General features: G+C 65.0%; 1 protein-coding gene across 1 annotated transcript; it reads right to left on the minus strand.

Moving 5' to 3' along the window:
• Nucleotides 1-5,976: 5,976 nt before the first annotated feature.
• On the minus strand, nt 5,977-12,935 carry PHOX2A (paired like homeobox 2A). The gene is made up of 3 exons (XM_054164913.1): nt 12,688-12,935; nt 9,222-9,409; nt 5,977-6,438 (listed from the first exon to the last, which is right to left on the minus strand). Exons 1-3 carry the CDS (start codon nt 12,896-12,898, stop codon nt 5,977-5,979), a joined length of 861 nt encoding a protein of 286 aa, XP_054020888.1. The 5' UTR covers nt 12,899-12,935.
• Nucleotides 12,936-13,325: the final 390 nt, after the last annotated feature.

Raw genomic sequence — 13,325 nt, forward strand, 5'->3', positions numbered from 1 at the left:
AAGGTCTGCAGCCCAGATTGCAGACCCCTGCAGCTGCATATCCCAGCTCCCATGGCTCCAGATCCCAGATCCTGAGGTTGTAGATCTTAGATCCCAGCTCCCATGGCTGCAGATCCCAGCAACTGTAGATCCCAGCTCCCATCACTGCAGCTCCCAGATCCTGAGGCTGTAGATCTTAGATCCCAGCTCCTGTGGCTGCAGATTCCAGATTCCTGCAACTGTAGATTCCAGCTCCCATGGCTCCAGATCCCTGCAGCTGCAGATCTTAGATCTCAGCTTCTGCAGCTGCAGCTGCCAGATCCCAGCTCCTATGGCTGCAGATCTTAGATCCCTGCAGATTCCAGATCCCATGGCTACAGCTCCTGCATCCCAACTCCCTGCAGCTGCAGATCCCAGATCCCTGCAGGTCCCATAGCTACAGCTCCTAGATCCCAGCTTACATGGCTGCAGCTCCCAGATCCCAGCTCCTATGGCTGCAGATCTCAGATCCCTGCAGATTCCAGATCCCATGGCTACAGGTCCTGCATCCCAACTCCCTGTGGCTGCAGATCCCAGATCCCTGCAGATCCCATAGCTACAGGTCCTAGATCCCAGCTGCCATGGCTGCAGCTCCCAGATCCCAGCTCCTATGGCTGCAGATCTCAGATCCCTGCAGATTCCAGATCCCATGGCTACAGCTCCTGCATCCCAACTCCCTGTGGCTGCAGATCCCAGATCCCTGCAGATCCCATAGCTACAGCTCCTAGATCCCAGCTGCCATGGCTGCAGCTCCCTGCAGCTGCAGCTCCCAGGTCCATCCCCAGCAGCCCCTGGGGAGCCCTGCCCCACTCCCCCCCTGGGGGCTGCTGGCTAAGGGAGGGGTTGGGGGTCTGGAATGGGGGGGGGAGGGGGTCTGGAATATTTTGAGGAGGGGTCTGGGGGGCTCCTGGTCAGACAATTTCAAGGGGGGGGTCCCAATGCTGGGGTCCCTCCCCCCTCATTTAAGTTATTTATTTATTGGGGGGGGGTCTCAGGAGGGGGGGGGGGAGGGGGCAGGTTTTGGGGTGAAGCCCAGGGGACCTCTGGTGGCCCCCACCATGGCCCCTCCTAGCCTAGGGGGAGGAAGAGGAGGAGGAGGAGGAAGCTCTGAGCAAGGTCCAAGTTTCAACCCAAGTGCCTTCAGGATGGGTGGGGGGCTCCCACCCCCACCCCAGGGGGCTCCCACCCCCACCGAGTCCCAACCCCATCCCAGGGGGTCCCCTCCCCACCCCAAGGGGGTCTCAACCCCTCCCCCCACCAATGGGGGTGCCACCCACTCAGTGCCTTCACCCAGCCCCCACCCCCCCCCCAGCAGTGCCTCAAGGGTGCCCCAGGGCCTCCCAGCCCTGCCCACTTTGCCCACAGGGCTGCCCTCATGGGTGCCCACCTGGGTGCCCTCCATGGGTGCCCAGCCCCCCAGCCTCACCAAGTGTCCTTCCAGGGGGTGCCCCCGTTTGGGGGTGCCCCCATCTGTGCCTTTCCCCCCTCCCAGTCCCTCCCAGTCCAGGCCCTGCTGCTCCAGCTGAGATGAAGGATGGGGCTGGACTACATCCCCCAATCCCAGTCCCTTCCCAGTCCTTCCCAGTTCCTCCCAGTGTCCCCCCACTAGGTGCTCCCAGTCCCCCTGAGTCCCTCCCAGTCCCCTCCCAGTTGCTCCCAGTCCCCCTCCCCAGTTTGGTGTGAGTTTAATCTGTACTAAACCAGCCTCAAGTCCAGCTCTGTGTGCTCTGCTGACTGGTTGGACTGGGGAGGGCCTGGGGGAGGACTGGGAGGGGGAGCTGGTAACCAGTATGGGCTGGGGACCCTGGGGGAGGGACTGGGAGGGGGAGCTGGTAACCAGTATGGGCTGGGGACCCTGGGGGAGGACTGGGAGGGGGAGCTGGTAACCAGTATGGGCTGGGGACCCTGGGGGAGGGACTGGGAGGGGGAGCTGGTAACCAGTATGGGCTGGGGACCCTGGGGGAGGGACTGGGAGGGGGAGCTGGTAACCAGTATGGGCTGGGGACCCTGGGGGAGGGACTGGGAGGGGGAGCTGGTAACCAGTATGGGCTGGGGACCCTGGGGGAGGGACTGGGAGGGGGAGCTGGTAACCAGTATGGGCTGGGGACCCGGGGGGAGGGACTGCAGGAGGGGCTCAGGGAGAGGGACTCAGGGGGTGGGGGGTGGGATGTCTCGGGGGGGGGGGGGGGGGGGCTGGGGGGTGGCTTGAGGGAAGGCTCTCGGGGGGGGGGTCGGGGGAGGGGTCTCAGGGGGTCTGGAGGGGGGCAGGTCTGAGGAAGAGAGGGTCAGGGGGGGCTTGGTCTCAGGCAGAGGGGCTCAGGGAGGGGCTGGGGGGGTCTGGGGGGGCTTGGTCTCAGGCAGAGGGGCTCAGGGAGGGGCTGGGGGGGTTGGGCTGAGGCAGAGGGGCTCAGGGAGGGGCTGGGGGGGGCTTGGTCTCAGGCAGAGGGGCTCAGGGAGGGGCTGGGGGGGGGAATCTCAGAGGGGAATCTCCGGGGGGGTTCTCAGGGACAGTGGCACTGGGGGGTCTAGGGGGGGTCTCAGCGAGAGGGCCTCGGGGGGGTGGTGGTCCTGGGAGGGTCTCAGGGAATGGGGCTCACTTCGGGGGGGTCTGTGGGAGGGTGTCTCAGAGGGTGATTCTTAGGGACAGTGGCACTGGGGGAGTCGGGGGGAGCTCAGGTCTCAGCGAGGGGGGCTGGGGAGGGGGAGGGGGTTGGGGGTGGTCCTGGAGGGGTCTCAGGGCATGGTGCTCAAGGGGGGAGTCTGGGGGGTGGGGAGGGAGGTTCTCAAAGGCAGGGGTTCGGGGTGGGTGGGGGGTCCAGGAGGGGTCTCAGGGAATGGGGGTCGAGGGGTTTGGGGGGCAGTCGGGGTGGGGGAGGGTCTCAGTGAATGGGGCTCGGGGGGGAGGGGTCCTGGAGGGGTTTCAGGGAATGAGGCTCAGTTGGGGGGGGGGGTCTCAGAAGGGAATCCCCGGGGGGGCTTCACAGGGAGAGTGGCTCTGGGGGGCAGTGTGGAAGAGGGGGGAGGGTATCAGCGAGAGGGGCCCGGGGGGGGGGAGGGTCTCGGGGGCAGGGCCCAGGGTTGGGGGAGGGTCTCGGGGGGGGTGGGGGGAGGGTCTCGGGGTCAGGGCCGGGGGGGGGGGCAGTGGCAATAAATTAATTTTTATTTGGATTAGTCAATAAATTACAGAAAATGGTTAAAACCCCAAAAAGGGAGCAAAAAGGGGGGGGGGGGGGGGGGGGGCGGCGCCACCAAACACCACCTCAGCCTGGGGGGGGGAAAGGAGGGGGGGGAGTGAGGCCCTTTGGCTGCACCCCAGGACCCCCCAACCCCTCCTTGGGACTCTCTGCAAGATCACTGCTAAGGGGAGGGGGGAGGGGGGTCCCCAAATGCTGCTCATGGGGGGGCTGGGGAGGGGTCCCATTGATCTGGGGGGTCCCAGCTCCTCTGAGGAGTCCCAAAAGCTTCTTGGGGGGGGGGGGGGGGGTGTCCCAGCTGGTCTGAGGACTCCCAATGACAGGTCGGGGGGGGGAAGGTGGGGGGAGGTTCCCATTGATCTGGAGGGGTCAGACATGCTCCAGGGGGTCCCAGCAGCTGCTCCAGGGGGGCTGTGTCTTCTCCAAGGGGTCCCAGAAGCCTTTCCAGGGGGGCTGTGTCTTCTCCAAGGGGTCCCAGCAGCTGCTCCAGGGGGGCTGTGTCTTCTCCAAGGGGTCCCAGAAGCCTTTCCAGGGGGGCTGTGTCTTCTCCAAGGGGTCCCAGCAGCTCTTTTGGGGTCCCAGAAGCCTCTCCAGGGGGGCTGTGTCTTCTCCAAGGGGTCCCAGCAGCTGCTTTGGGGTCCCAGAAGCTGCTCCAGGGGGGCTGTGTCTTCTCCAAGGGGTCCCAGCAGCTGCTTTGGGGTCCCAGCAGCTGCTCCAGGGGGGCTGTGTCTTCTCCTAGGGGTCCCAGCAGCTGCTCCAGGGGGGCTGTGTCTTCTCCTAGGGGTCCCAGCAGCTGCTCCAGGGGGGCTGTGTCTTCTCCAAGGGGTCCCAGCAGCTGCTTTGGGGTCCCAGCAGCTGCTCCAGGGGGGCTGTGTCTTCTCCTAGGGGTCCCAGCAGCTGCTCCAGGGGGGTTGTGTCTTCTCCTAGGCGTCCCAGGAGCTGCTTTGGGGTCCCAGCAGCTGTTCCAGGGGGGTTGTGTCTTCTCCAAGGGGTCCCAGCAGCTGCTCCAGGGGGGCTGTGTCTTCTCCTAGGGGTCCCAGCAGCTGCTCCAGGGGGGCTGTGTCTTCTCCTAGGGGTCCCAGCAGCTGCTCCAGGGGGGTTGTGTCTTCTCCAAGGGGTCCCAGAAGCCTCTCCAGGGGGGCTGTGTCTTCTCCTAGGGGTCCCAGCAGCTGCTTTGGGGTCCCAGAAGCTGCTCCAGGGGGGCTGTGTCTTCTCCTAGGGGTCCCAGCAGCTCTTTTGGGGTCCCAGAAGCTGCTCCAGGGGGGTTGTGTCTTCTCCTAGGGGTCCCAGCAGCTGCTTTGGGGTCCCAGAAGCTGCTCCAGGGGGGCTGTGTCTTCTCTAAGGGGTCCCAACAGCTGCTCCAGGGGGGCTGTGTCTTCTCCTAGGGGTCCCAGCAGCTCTTTTGGGGTCCCAGAAGCCTCTCCAGGGGGGTTGTGTCTTCTCCTAGGGGTCCCAGCAGCTGCTTTGGGGTCCCCAAATGCTGCTCCCGGGGGGCTGTGTCTTCTCCAAGGGGTCCCAACAGCTGCTCCACGGGGGCTGTGTCTCCTAGGGGTCCCAGCAGCTGCTTTGGGGTCCCAGAAGCTGCTCCAGGGGGGCTGTGTCTTCTCCAAGGGGTCCCAACAGCTGCTCCAGGGGGGCTGTGTCTCCTAGGGGTCCCAGCAGCTGCTTTGGGGTCCCAGAAGCTGCTCCAGGGGGGCTGTGTCTTCTCCAAGGGGTCCCAGCAGCTGCTCCAGGGGGGCTGTGTCTCCTAGGGGTCCCAGCAGCTGCTTTGGGGTCCCCAAATGCTGCTCCAGGGGGGCTGTGTCTTCTCCAAGGGGTCCCAGCAGCTCTGCTCATGCCACAGGCCCCCCCACAAACCCCCCTCAAGTCCTTCCTCCACCCCCAGCCATGGAGGAGGAAGAGGATTGTGATGAAGAGCTCCACCACGACGCTTTGGGTGGCACTGGGAGCCCCCCAGGAGCCATGCCAGGGCCGTGCCCATGCCCAGGACTGGGCTGGGGTAGGAGCTGCTCCCTCCCCCCCCCCCCCGCCAGACCTTCAGCCCCACAGCTGGCACCCCCAGGGGCTTCTGCCCAGCTTGGGGGGCAGGGAGCAGCAGGGCTGGGGGGGGTGGTGGCACCAGGGGGCAGTGGCTGGGTCTGTCGGGGTGGCGATGGTGAAGGTTGGGGAGGAAGGAGAGGCTCGGGGGAGGGGTCCTGGCATGGCCTGGGGGGATGGGGGGGGGGGGGGGGGTGGTCTGGCAGGCATTCAGCAGCTTGGCAGCGGTGGTGGCACCGCCCCTGGTGCCCACACGCGGGCAGGGAGGGGCTTTGGGGGCTGGGGGTGGGTGAGGTGGGGCCAGGGGGCGGGGAGGGTAGGGGTGGGGGCGGTGGTGATGATGATGGTGGTGGTGGTGATGATGATGGTGGTGGTGGTGGTGGTGATGATGATGGTGGTGGTGGTGATGATGGTGGTGGTGATGGGGGTGGTGGTGATGATGATGATGATGGTGGTGATGATGATGATGGTGGTGGTGGTGATGGTGATGATGATGATGGTGGTGGTGGTGATGGTGATGATGGTGATGGTGATGATGATGATGATGGTGGTGGTGGTGATGGTGATGATGATGCTGATGATGGTGGTGGTGCTGCTGCTTCCAGTGGTGATGAGGAGGATGCAGGTGATGATGCTGCTGCTGATGGTGGTGCTAGGGGCAGCCTGGCCGCGGCAGCCCGGGGAGGCAGAAGGGGGTCCGGGGGGAGGTGTGCGTGGCGGGCTCCCATCAGAAGAGATTCGTCTTGAGGGCGTTGGGTTTCCGGTGGAAGGAGGAGAGGACGCCAGAGAAAGGTCCTGGCACGGCCTCGGAGGGCTGCCAGGCCTTCAGCAGCTCGGCAGCGTTGGTGGCACCGCCGCCGGTGCCCACCCCGGGCCACAGGGGAGCTTTGAGGGCTTGGCTCGGGTGGGCCGCGGCCATCGCGGGGGGCGGCGGCGGCGGCGGCGGCGGCCCCGCGGAGGGGCTGGGGCTCAGGCTGGTGCCGGGGCTGGCCAGGCTGGCAGGGGGCGGCAGGGACGCGGTGCTGTCGGGGGTGGGGCTGCAGGTGGACTCCTTGGAGTCGTCGTCCTCCGAGGCCGGGCGAGGCTCCGGCTTCTTGCCGCCGCCGCCGCCCGAGGGGGCGCCCGGAGCCTTGGCGTTGGCTGCCCGCTCCTGCTTGCGGAACTTGGCGCGGCGGTTCTGGAACCACACCTGGCCGGGGGGGCGGCAAAGCGTGTGGGGAGACCGAGCCGAGCCCCCCCAGAGCCTGGCAGCCAAGGGCTGGGACGGACCGGGACAGCCAGCAGCGGCTCTGGGGGTCCCACAGCCTTGGCACCAAGAGCCCTCAACACTGGGGATCCCACAGCCTTGGCACCAAGAGCCCTCAACACTGGGGATCCCACAGCCTTGGCACCAAGAGCCCTCAACACTGGGGGTCCCACAGCCTTGGCACCAAGAGCCCTCAACCCTGGGGGTCCCACAGCCTTGGCACCAAGAGCCCTCAACCCTGGGGGTCCCACAGCCTTGGCACCAAGAGCCCTCAACCCTGGGGGTCCCACAGCCTTGGCACCAAGAGCCCTCAACACTGGGGGTCCCACAGCATTGGCACCAAGAGCCCTCAACCCTGGGGGTCCCACAGCCTTGGCACCAAGAGCCCTCAACCCTGGGGGTCCCACAGCCTTGGCACCAAGAGCCCTCAACCCTGGGGGTCCCACAGCCTTGGCACCAAGAGCCCTCAACACTGGGGGTCCTACAGCCTTGGCACCCAGAGCCCTCAACACTGGGGGTCCTACAGCCTTGGCACCAAGAGCCCTCAACCCTGGGGGTCCCACAGCCTTGGCACCCAGAGTCCTCAACCCTGGGGGTCCTCCAGACTTGGCACCAAGAAGCCTAAGCCCTGTGGCTCTCCCATCCTTGGGATCAGGATCTCCTCAGCTCCATGGGTTCCTCATCCTTAGGAACCTGGATCCCCCATCCTTGTGGCCTGGACCACCCAACTCCCATGAGTCCTGGACCCCTCCAGCCCCATGGCTCCTCCATCCTGAGGGACCAGGACACCCCCAGCCCCACGGGTCCTATATCCATGGACACCAGGAGCTCTCCCAACTCCATGGATCTCCCACCCTTGAAGCCAGGAGCCCCCAGCCCCTTGAGTCCTGGACTCCCCATCCCTATGGATCCCACATCCTTGGGCACCAGGATCTCCCCCAGCTCCATGACTCCTCCACAGTGCCAATGCCCAGGCTGAGGGGACCCCAAATCCCCCCCATTCCCACCCCACATCCCCCCTCTTCCCACCCCATTTCCCTCAGCACCACCCCTGCGCTTCCCTCCTCTGGGCTGCCAAGGGCTCCTGGTGCCCTTGGGATCATCCCTCGGGAATCTCACCTGGCCCCTGGCCTCAGGGAGGTCGATCTTAAATCCCCCCCATTCCCACCCCAAAGTCCCCCCATTCCCACCCCAAATTCCCAGCCCAAATCCCCCCCATTCCCACCCCAAAGTCTCCCTATTCCCACCTCTAATCCCCCTATTCCCACCCGAAATTCCCCTCCATTCCCAATCCAAATCCCCCCTATTCTCACCCCAAATCCCCCCCCTCATATCTCCCCCATTCCCACCCCGAATCCTCCCTCTTCCCACCCCAAATCCTCCCCCCTTTCCCACCCCCTTTCCCCCGGTGCTTCCCTCCGCTGGGTTGCGAGGGGCTCCCGCTGGGGGTGGGATCATCCCTAGGGAATCTCACCTGGCCCCTGGCCCCTGGTGAGGTTCATCTTAAGTGCCCCCCATTCCCACCCCGACTTCCCTACATTCCCACCCCAACCCCCCCCTCTTCCCACCCTAAATCCCCCCCCCCATTCCCACCTGAAATCCCCCTAGCCCTACCCTAAATTCCCATCCCAAATCCCTCATTCCCACTCCAAAGCTCCCCTATTCCCGCCCCAAATCCCCCTACCTCCACCCTAAATTCCCCCCCCCCAATGTCCCCCCATTCCCACCCTACATTCCTCCCATTCCCACTCCAAATCCCACCCCATTCCTACCCTCTATTCCCACCCTAAATCCCCCTCTCCTCCCCCTCCCCCCGTTTCCCCCCACGCTTCCCTCGGCTGGGCTGTGAAGGGTTCCTGGTGCCCTTGGGATCATCCCTCGGGAATCTCACCTGGACCCTGGCCTCAGTGAGGTTGATCTTAAATCCCTCTTATTCCAACTCCAAATTTCCCCCCATTCCCACTCCAAATTCCCCCCCCATTCCCACTCTAAATTCCCCCCCATTCCCACCCCAAATTCCCCCCACCATTCCCACCCCGAATTCCCCCCATTCCAACCCCAGATTCTCCCCATTCCCACCCTAAATTCCCCTCCATTCCCACCCCAAATCCCCCCTATTCCCACCCCAAATCCCCCCTATTCCCACCCCAAATTCCCTCTATTCCCACTCCAAATCCTGCCTCATCTCTCCCCCATCCCCCCCTCCCCCGCTCGGCACCACCCTGACGCTTCCCTCTGCTGGGCTGGGAAGGGCTCCCGGTGGGGGTGGGATCCATCCCAAAGGAATCTCAGCGGGGTGGGAGCATCCCTAGGGAATCTCACCTGGACCCTGGCGTCGGTGAGGTCCATCTTAACACACCCTCCCCAAATCCCCCTCTCTTCCCCCCCCCCCCCATTTCCCCCAGCACCACCCCGACGCTTCCCTCCGCAGGGCTGGGAAGGGCTCCTAGTGCCGCTGGGAGCATCCCTAGGGACTCTCAGCGGGGTGGAAGCATCCCTAGGGAATCTCAGCGGGGTGGGAGCATCCCTAGGGAATCTCACCTGGACCCTGGCCTCGTTGAGGTCCATCTTAAATCCCTCCCCCGTTCCCACCCCAAATTCCCCTCCCCATTTCCCCCAGCACCACCCCGACGCTTCCCTCCGCAGGGCTGGGAAGGGCTCCTGGTGCCCCTGGGAGCATCCCTAGGGACTCTCAGCGGGGTGGGAGCATCCCTAGGGAATCTCACCTGGACCCTGGCCTCGGTGAGGTCGATCTTGAGGGCCAGCTCCTCGCGGGTGTAGATGTCAGGGTAGTGAGTCTCGGCAAAGACTCTCTCCAGCTCCTTCAGCTGGGAGCTGGTGAAGGTGGTGCGGATGCGGCGCTGCTTCCGCTTCTCGTTGATCCCGGACGGGTCCGAGAAGAACTTGTAGGGAACTGAGGGGAGGAAGAGGAAGAGAGGAAGGAAGGAAGGCAGGGAGGGAGTGAGACAGGGAGGGAAGAGGGAAGGGGAGCTGGGTGGAACAGGGGGATGGAGGGAATGGGAAGGATGGGGAGGGAGGGAGGGTTGGGGTGGGATGGGGGGAATGGGAAGGATGGGTCAAGAGGGATGGGGTGGGATGGGTTGGGATGGGATGGGGGGAATGGGAAGGATGGATCAAGAGGGATGAGAGGGGAGGGAATGGGAAGGAAGGGTCAGGAGGGATGGGATGGGATGGGATGGGATGGGATGGGATGGGATGGGATGGGATGGGAAGGAAGGGTCAGGAGGGATGGGATGGGATGGCTGGGTCAGGAGGCATGGGATGGGAGGGAATGGGAAGGAAGGGCCAGGAGGGATGGGATTGAATAGGATGGGATGGAGTGGGAAGGATGGATCAGAAGGGAGAGAATGGGAAGGATGGATCAGGAGGGATAGATTGGGAAGGGATGGAATGGAATGGAATGGAATGGGATGGGATAGGATGGGATGGGATGGAACGGAATGGGAAGGATAAATCAGAAGGGATAAAATGGGAAGAATGGATTGGCAGGCACAGAATGAGTAGGGATGGACTGGGAAGGGATGGAATGGGCAGGGATGGACAAGGAAGGGAAGGGATGGAATGGGAAGGATGGGTCAGATGGAATGGAATGGGCAAGGATGGACTGGGAATGATGGATCAAGAGGGATGGAATGGGTAGGGATATAGTGGAATGGAGGGACTGGGAAGGATTGATCAAGAGGGATTGAATGGGTAAGGATGGATTGGGAAGGGATGCACTGGCACCAGACAGGGATGGACTGGAAGGGATGGATGGACCAGGAAGGATGAACTAGGCAGGGATGGAATGGGTTAGGAAAGGATGAACTGGGCAAGGGATGGACTGGGCAAGGGATGGAGTGGGAGTGATGGGTCAGGGGAGATGGAATGGACAGGGATGGATCAGGCAGGGATGAACCAGGAAGGAAAGACCGGGAGGGATGAACAGGGCAGGGATGGATCAGGCAGGGATGCATGGATCAGGGGTGCACTGGCCCTGGAAAGGGATAGACTTGGGGGAGATGAACTGGAAAGGGATGGAACAGGCAGGGGTGGACCGGGAAGGATGCTCTGGGCAGGGATGAACCGGGAAGAGATGCACTGGCACCAGGCAGGGATGGACCGGGCAGGAAAGCCCGGGGGGGATGGATCGGGCAGGGATGAACTGGGTAGGGAATGACCGGGCAGGAAAGCCCGGGGGGGATGGATCGGGCAGGAATGCACCGGGAAGGATGAAATGGGCAAGGATGACCTGGGCAGGGATGCACTGGCACCGGGCAGGGATGAACTGGGACAGATGAACTGGCCAGGGATGAACCGGGCAGGGATGGATCGGGAGGGATGGACCAGGGCAGGGATGCACCGGGAGGGATGCACAGGGTAGGACACTGCGGAGCTCTGCCGCTGCCTCCCTGGCACCCGTCGGTGCCGTTCGGTCGTTGCCGCCGCCTCCGTCCTCGGCAGGACGCTGGGTCCAGGTGGGCACAAGTGAGGCCACGACCGGGTCCGGTGAGGAGCCGGTGATGGGGGGGGCGGCCGGTACCGTCCGGCTCCTCTTTCGTTATCGGCGCTTCCGCGGGCAGGGGATTCGCGGCGGCAACGAAAGCGAAGCAGTGAGGAGGGGTCCGGTGGTGGGGACCCCTCCCTAGCCCCATTCCGGGTTCGCTACCGGCCAGAGGACCCCCAGGGACTGGTGGCAAAGCACGGAGGGAGCTGGCTGATGCCGTGCTCTAGAGACCGGCCCCCGACCGGGGGGCTGCGAGCCGGGGCGGTGGGCACCGGCGGGACCAGGCACTGACTGCACCGTGCACCGGCGGGACTGGGCACCGACTGCACCGTGCACTAGCGGGAGCGGGCACCGATTGCACCGGGCACTGGCGGGAGTGGGTACCGATTGCACAGAGCCCCGGCAGTACCCAGCACCGGTGGCATCGAGCACGGGCAGTGCCGGGCACAGACGGTCCCCGGACCCGACGGTAGCGGCCACGGATGGCATCAGACGTGGATGGTACCGGGCACCGACGGCGCCGGGAACCAGCAGTACCGGGCACCGATGGGACCGAACCCTGAGGGTGCTGGGCACGAACGGGATCGAGCGCCGGTGGTACTGGGCACCGGCGCCAGCCGTCAGCAATGGCACCGAGTACCGACTGTGCCGGGAACCGGCGGCCCCTGAAACAGGCAGTACCGGGCACCAGCGGCACCGGGAATCGATGGCACCGAGCCCTGACAGTACCGGGCGCTGGTGGCATCGAGCACAGACCGTACCGGGCAGCGGTGGCCCCGAGAACCGGCAGTACCGGGCGCCGATGGGACCAAGGACCACCCGTGCCCAGGGACCGGCAGCCCCGGGAATCGTTGGCACTGAACACGGGCGGTACTGGGCACCAATGGCACCGGCGGCAGCGGGTACCAACAGCCCCGAAAATCGATGGCACCGAGCCCTGACGGTACCGGGCACCGAAGGCAGCATGTACCGACGGTACCGCGCACCCGGCGGGCGCCGGGCACTGGTGTTATCAACTCCAGGTGGTACCGGGCACCAACAGCAACGAGAAGCGACGGTACCTAGCGCTGATGATAACATGAAACAACGGTACCGGGCACCGACAGCCCCGGGAGTTGATGGCATCGAGCCTGGACGGTACCGAGCACCGAGGGTACCGGGCACCAGCGGCACTGGCAGCAGCGGGTGCCGACAGCCCCGGACACCGGTGTTACTGAGTCCTGACGGTCCGCGGACACCAGTTGCAGCGTGAGACGACGGTTACCGGGCGCCGGCGGTACCGGGCACCCGGCACCGACGTTATCAAGCTCGGATGGTACCCGGATACCGCTGGCATCGGGCACCGACGATACCCGGACACCGGTGGCAGCGTGCACCGATGGTACCGGGCATCGGCGGGCACTGGGCGCAGACATATCAAGCTCTGCCGGTCCCGGGCATGCACGTAAGCGAGCGCCGCTGGTACCGGGCACCGGCGGCATCAAGCACGGATGGCACCGAGCACCGACGGCATCGAACCCTGACGGTACCAGGCACCGGCGGGTACCGGCCACCGACGCCCCCAGTTTTTCCCGCTCCCCCGCGACGGGCCAGCTCCCTCCCCACCGTTCCTTGCCCGTTTTACCGGCAGGGGCTGGGGGGGGGGTGGGGGTGTAACTCCTCGGTATTCCCGGGAATGCCGTTACCTGCCGCGTAGGGAGCGGGTTGGTGGTCTCGCAGCGCACCCAGGGCACAGGCGGCGGAGCCGAGGGGGGGACAAGCGGGTCCGGTGGCGAACCCCCCCCGCACCGGGCTGTAGGGGAAGGAACTGCTCTGGCTGCAGGGGCTGAACTCGTAGGCAGAAGCTTCCATGGCAGCCACGCAGGAATCGTAGGAATTCAGGTAGGAATAGTCCATGGCGAGCCCGGGAAAACGGGAACCGGCGCTGCCGACACCCCCCCCTCCAAAAAAACCCAACAAATCCCTCTCCTCCTCCAGAAAAAAACCACCAAAGCCTTCTCCCCCCCTCCCTCCCCACCCCCCCCCCCTCAAAAAATCACCTCCGAAACCTCCGGTTTAAAGTCACCGGTACAGACCCCCCCCTCCCCCCCAAACCATCCGCCCGCCCCGGGCCGCCGTTGAGCCCCCGTTAAATACACCGAGAGGGGGGGGGGGGGGGAGCGAACGGACAAAGGCTGCGCTCGCCGGGGGCTTTTGCATGACAATGACCCCCGGGAACGGCGCGGGGGGGCGGTGGGATGGAGCGGGCGGAGCTCTGGATGTGTGTCCCCCCCCACCCGCCGCCGCCGCCACCCACACCCCCCACACCCCTCCCCGCAGCCCT

This window comes from Dryobates pubescens, chromosome 10 (assembly GCF_014839835.1).
Source record: "Dryobates pubescens isolate bDryPub1 chromosome 10, bDryPub1.pri, whole genome shotgun sequence".
NCBI lineage: Eukaryota > Metazoa > Chordata > Aves > Piciformes > Picidae > Dryobates > Dryobates pubescens.

What these genes read in the sequence shown, in the direction of transcription:
- PHOX2A (XM_054164913.1), bottom strand. Translation starts at nt 12,898, where the DNA reads ATGGACTATTCCTACCTGAATTCCTACGATTCCTGCGTGGCTGCCATG. An exon ending in ACCCGCTCCCTACGCGGCAG is followed by an intron (nt 9,410 to 12,687) that starts GTAACGGCATTC and finishes TCCTCCCCTCAG; the next exon opens with TTCCCTACAAGTTCTTCTCG. An exon ending in TCACCGAGGCCAGGGTCCAG is followed by an intron (nt 6,439 to 9,221) that starts GTGAGATTCCCT and finishes CCCCCCGGCCAG; the next exon opens with GTGTGGTTCCAGAACCGCCG.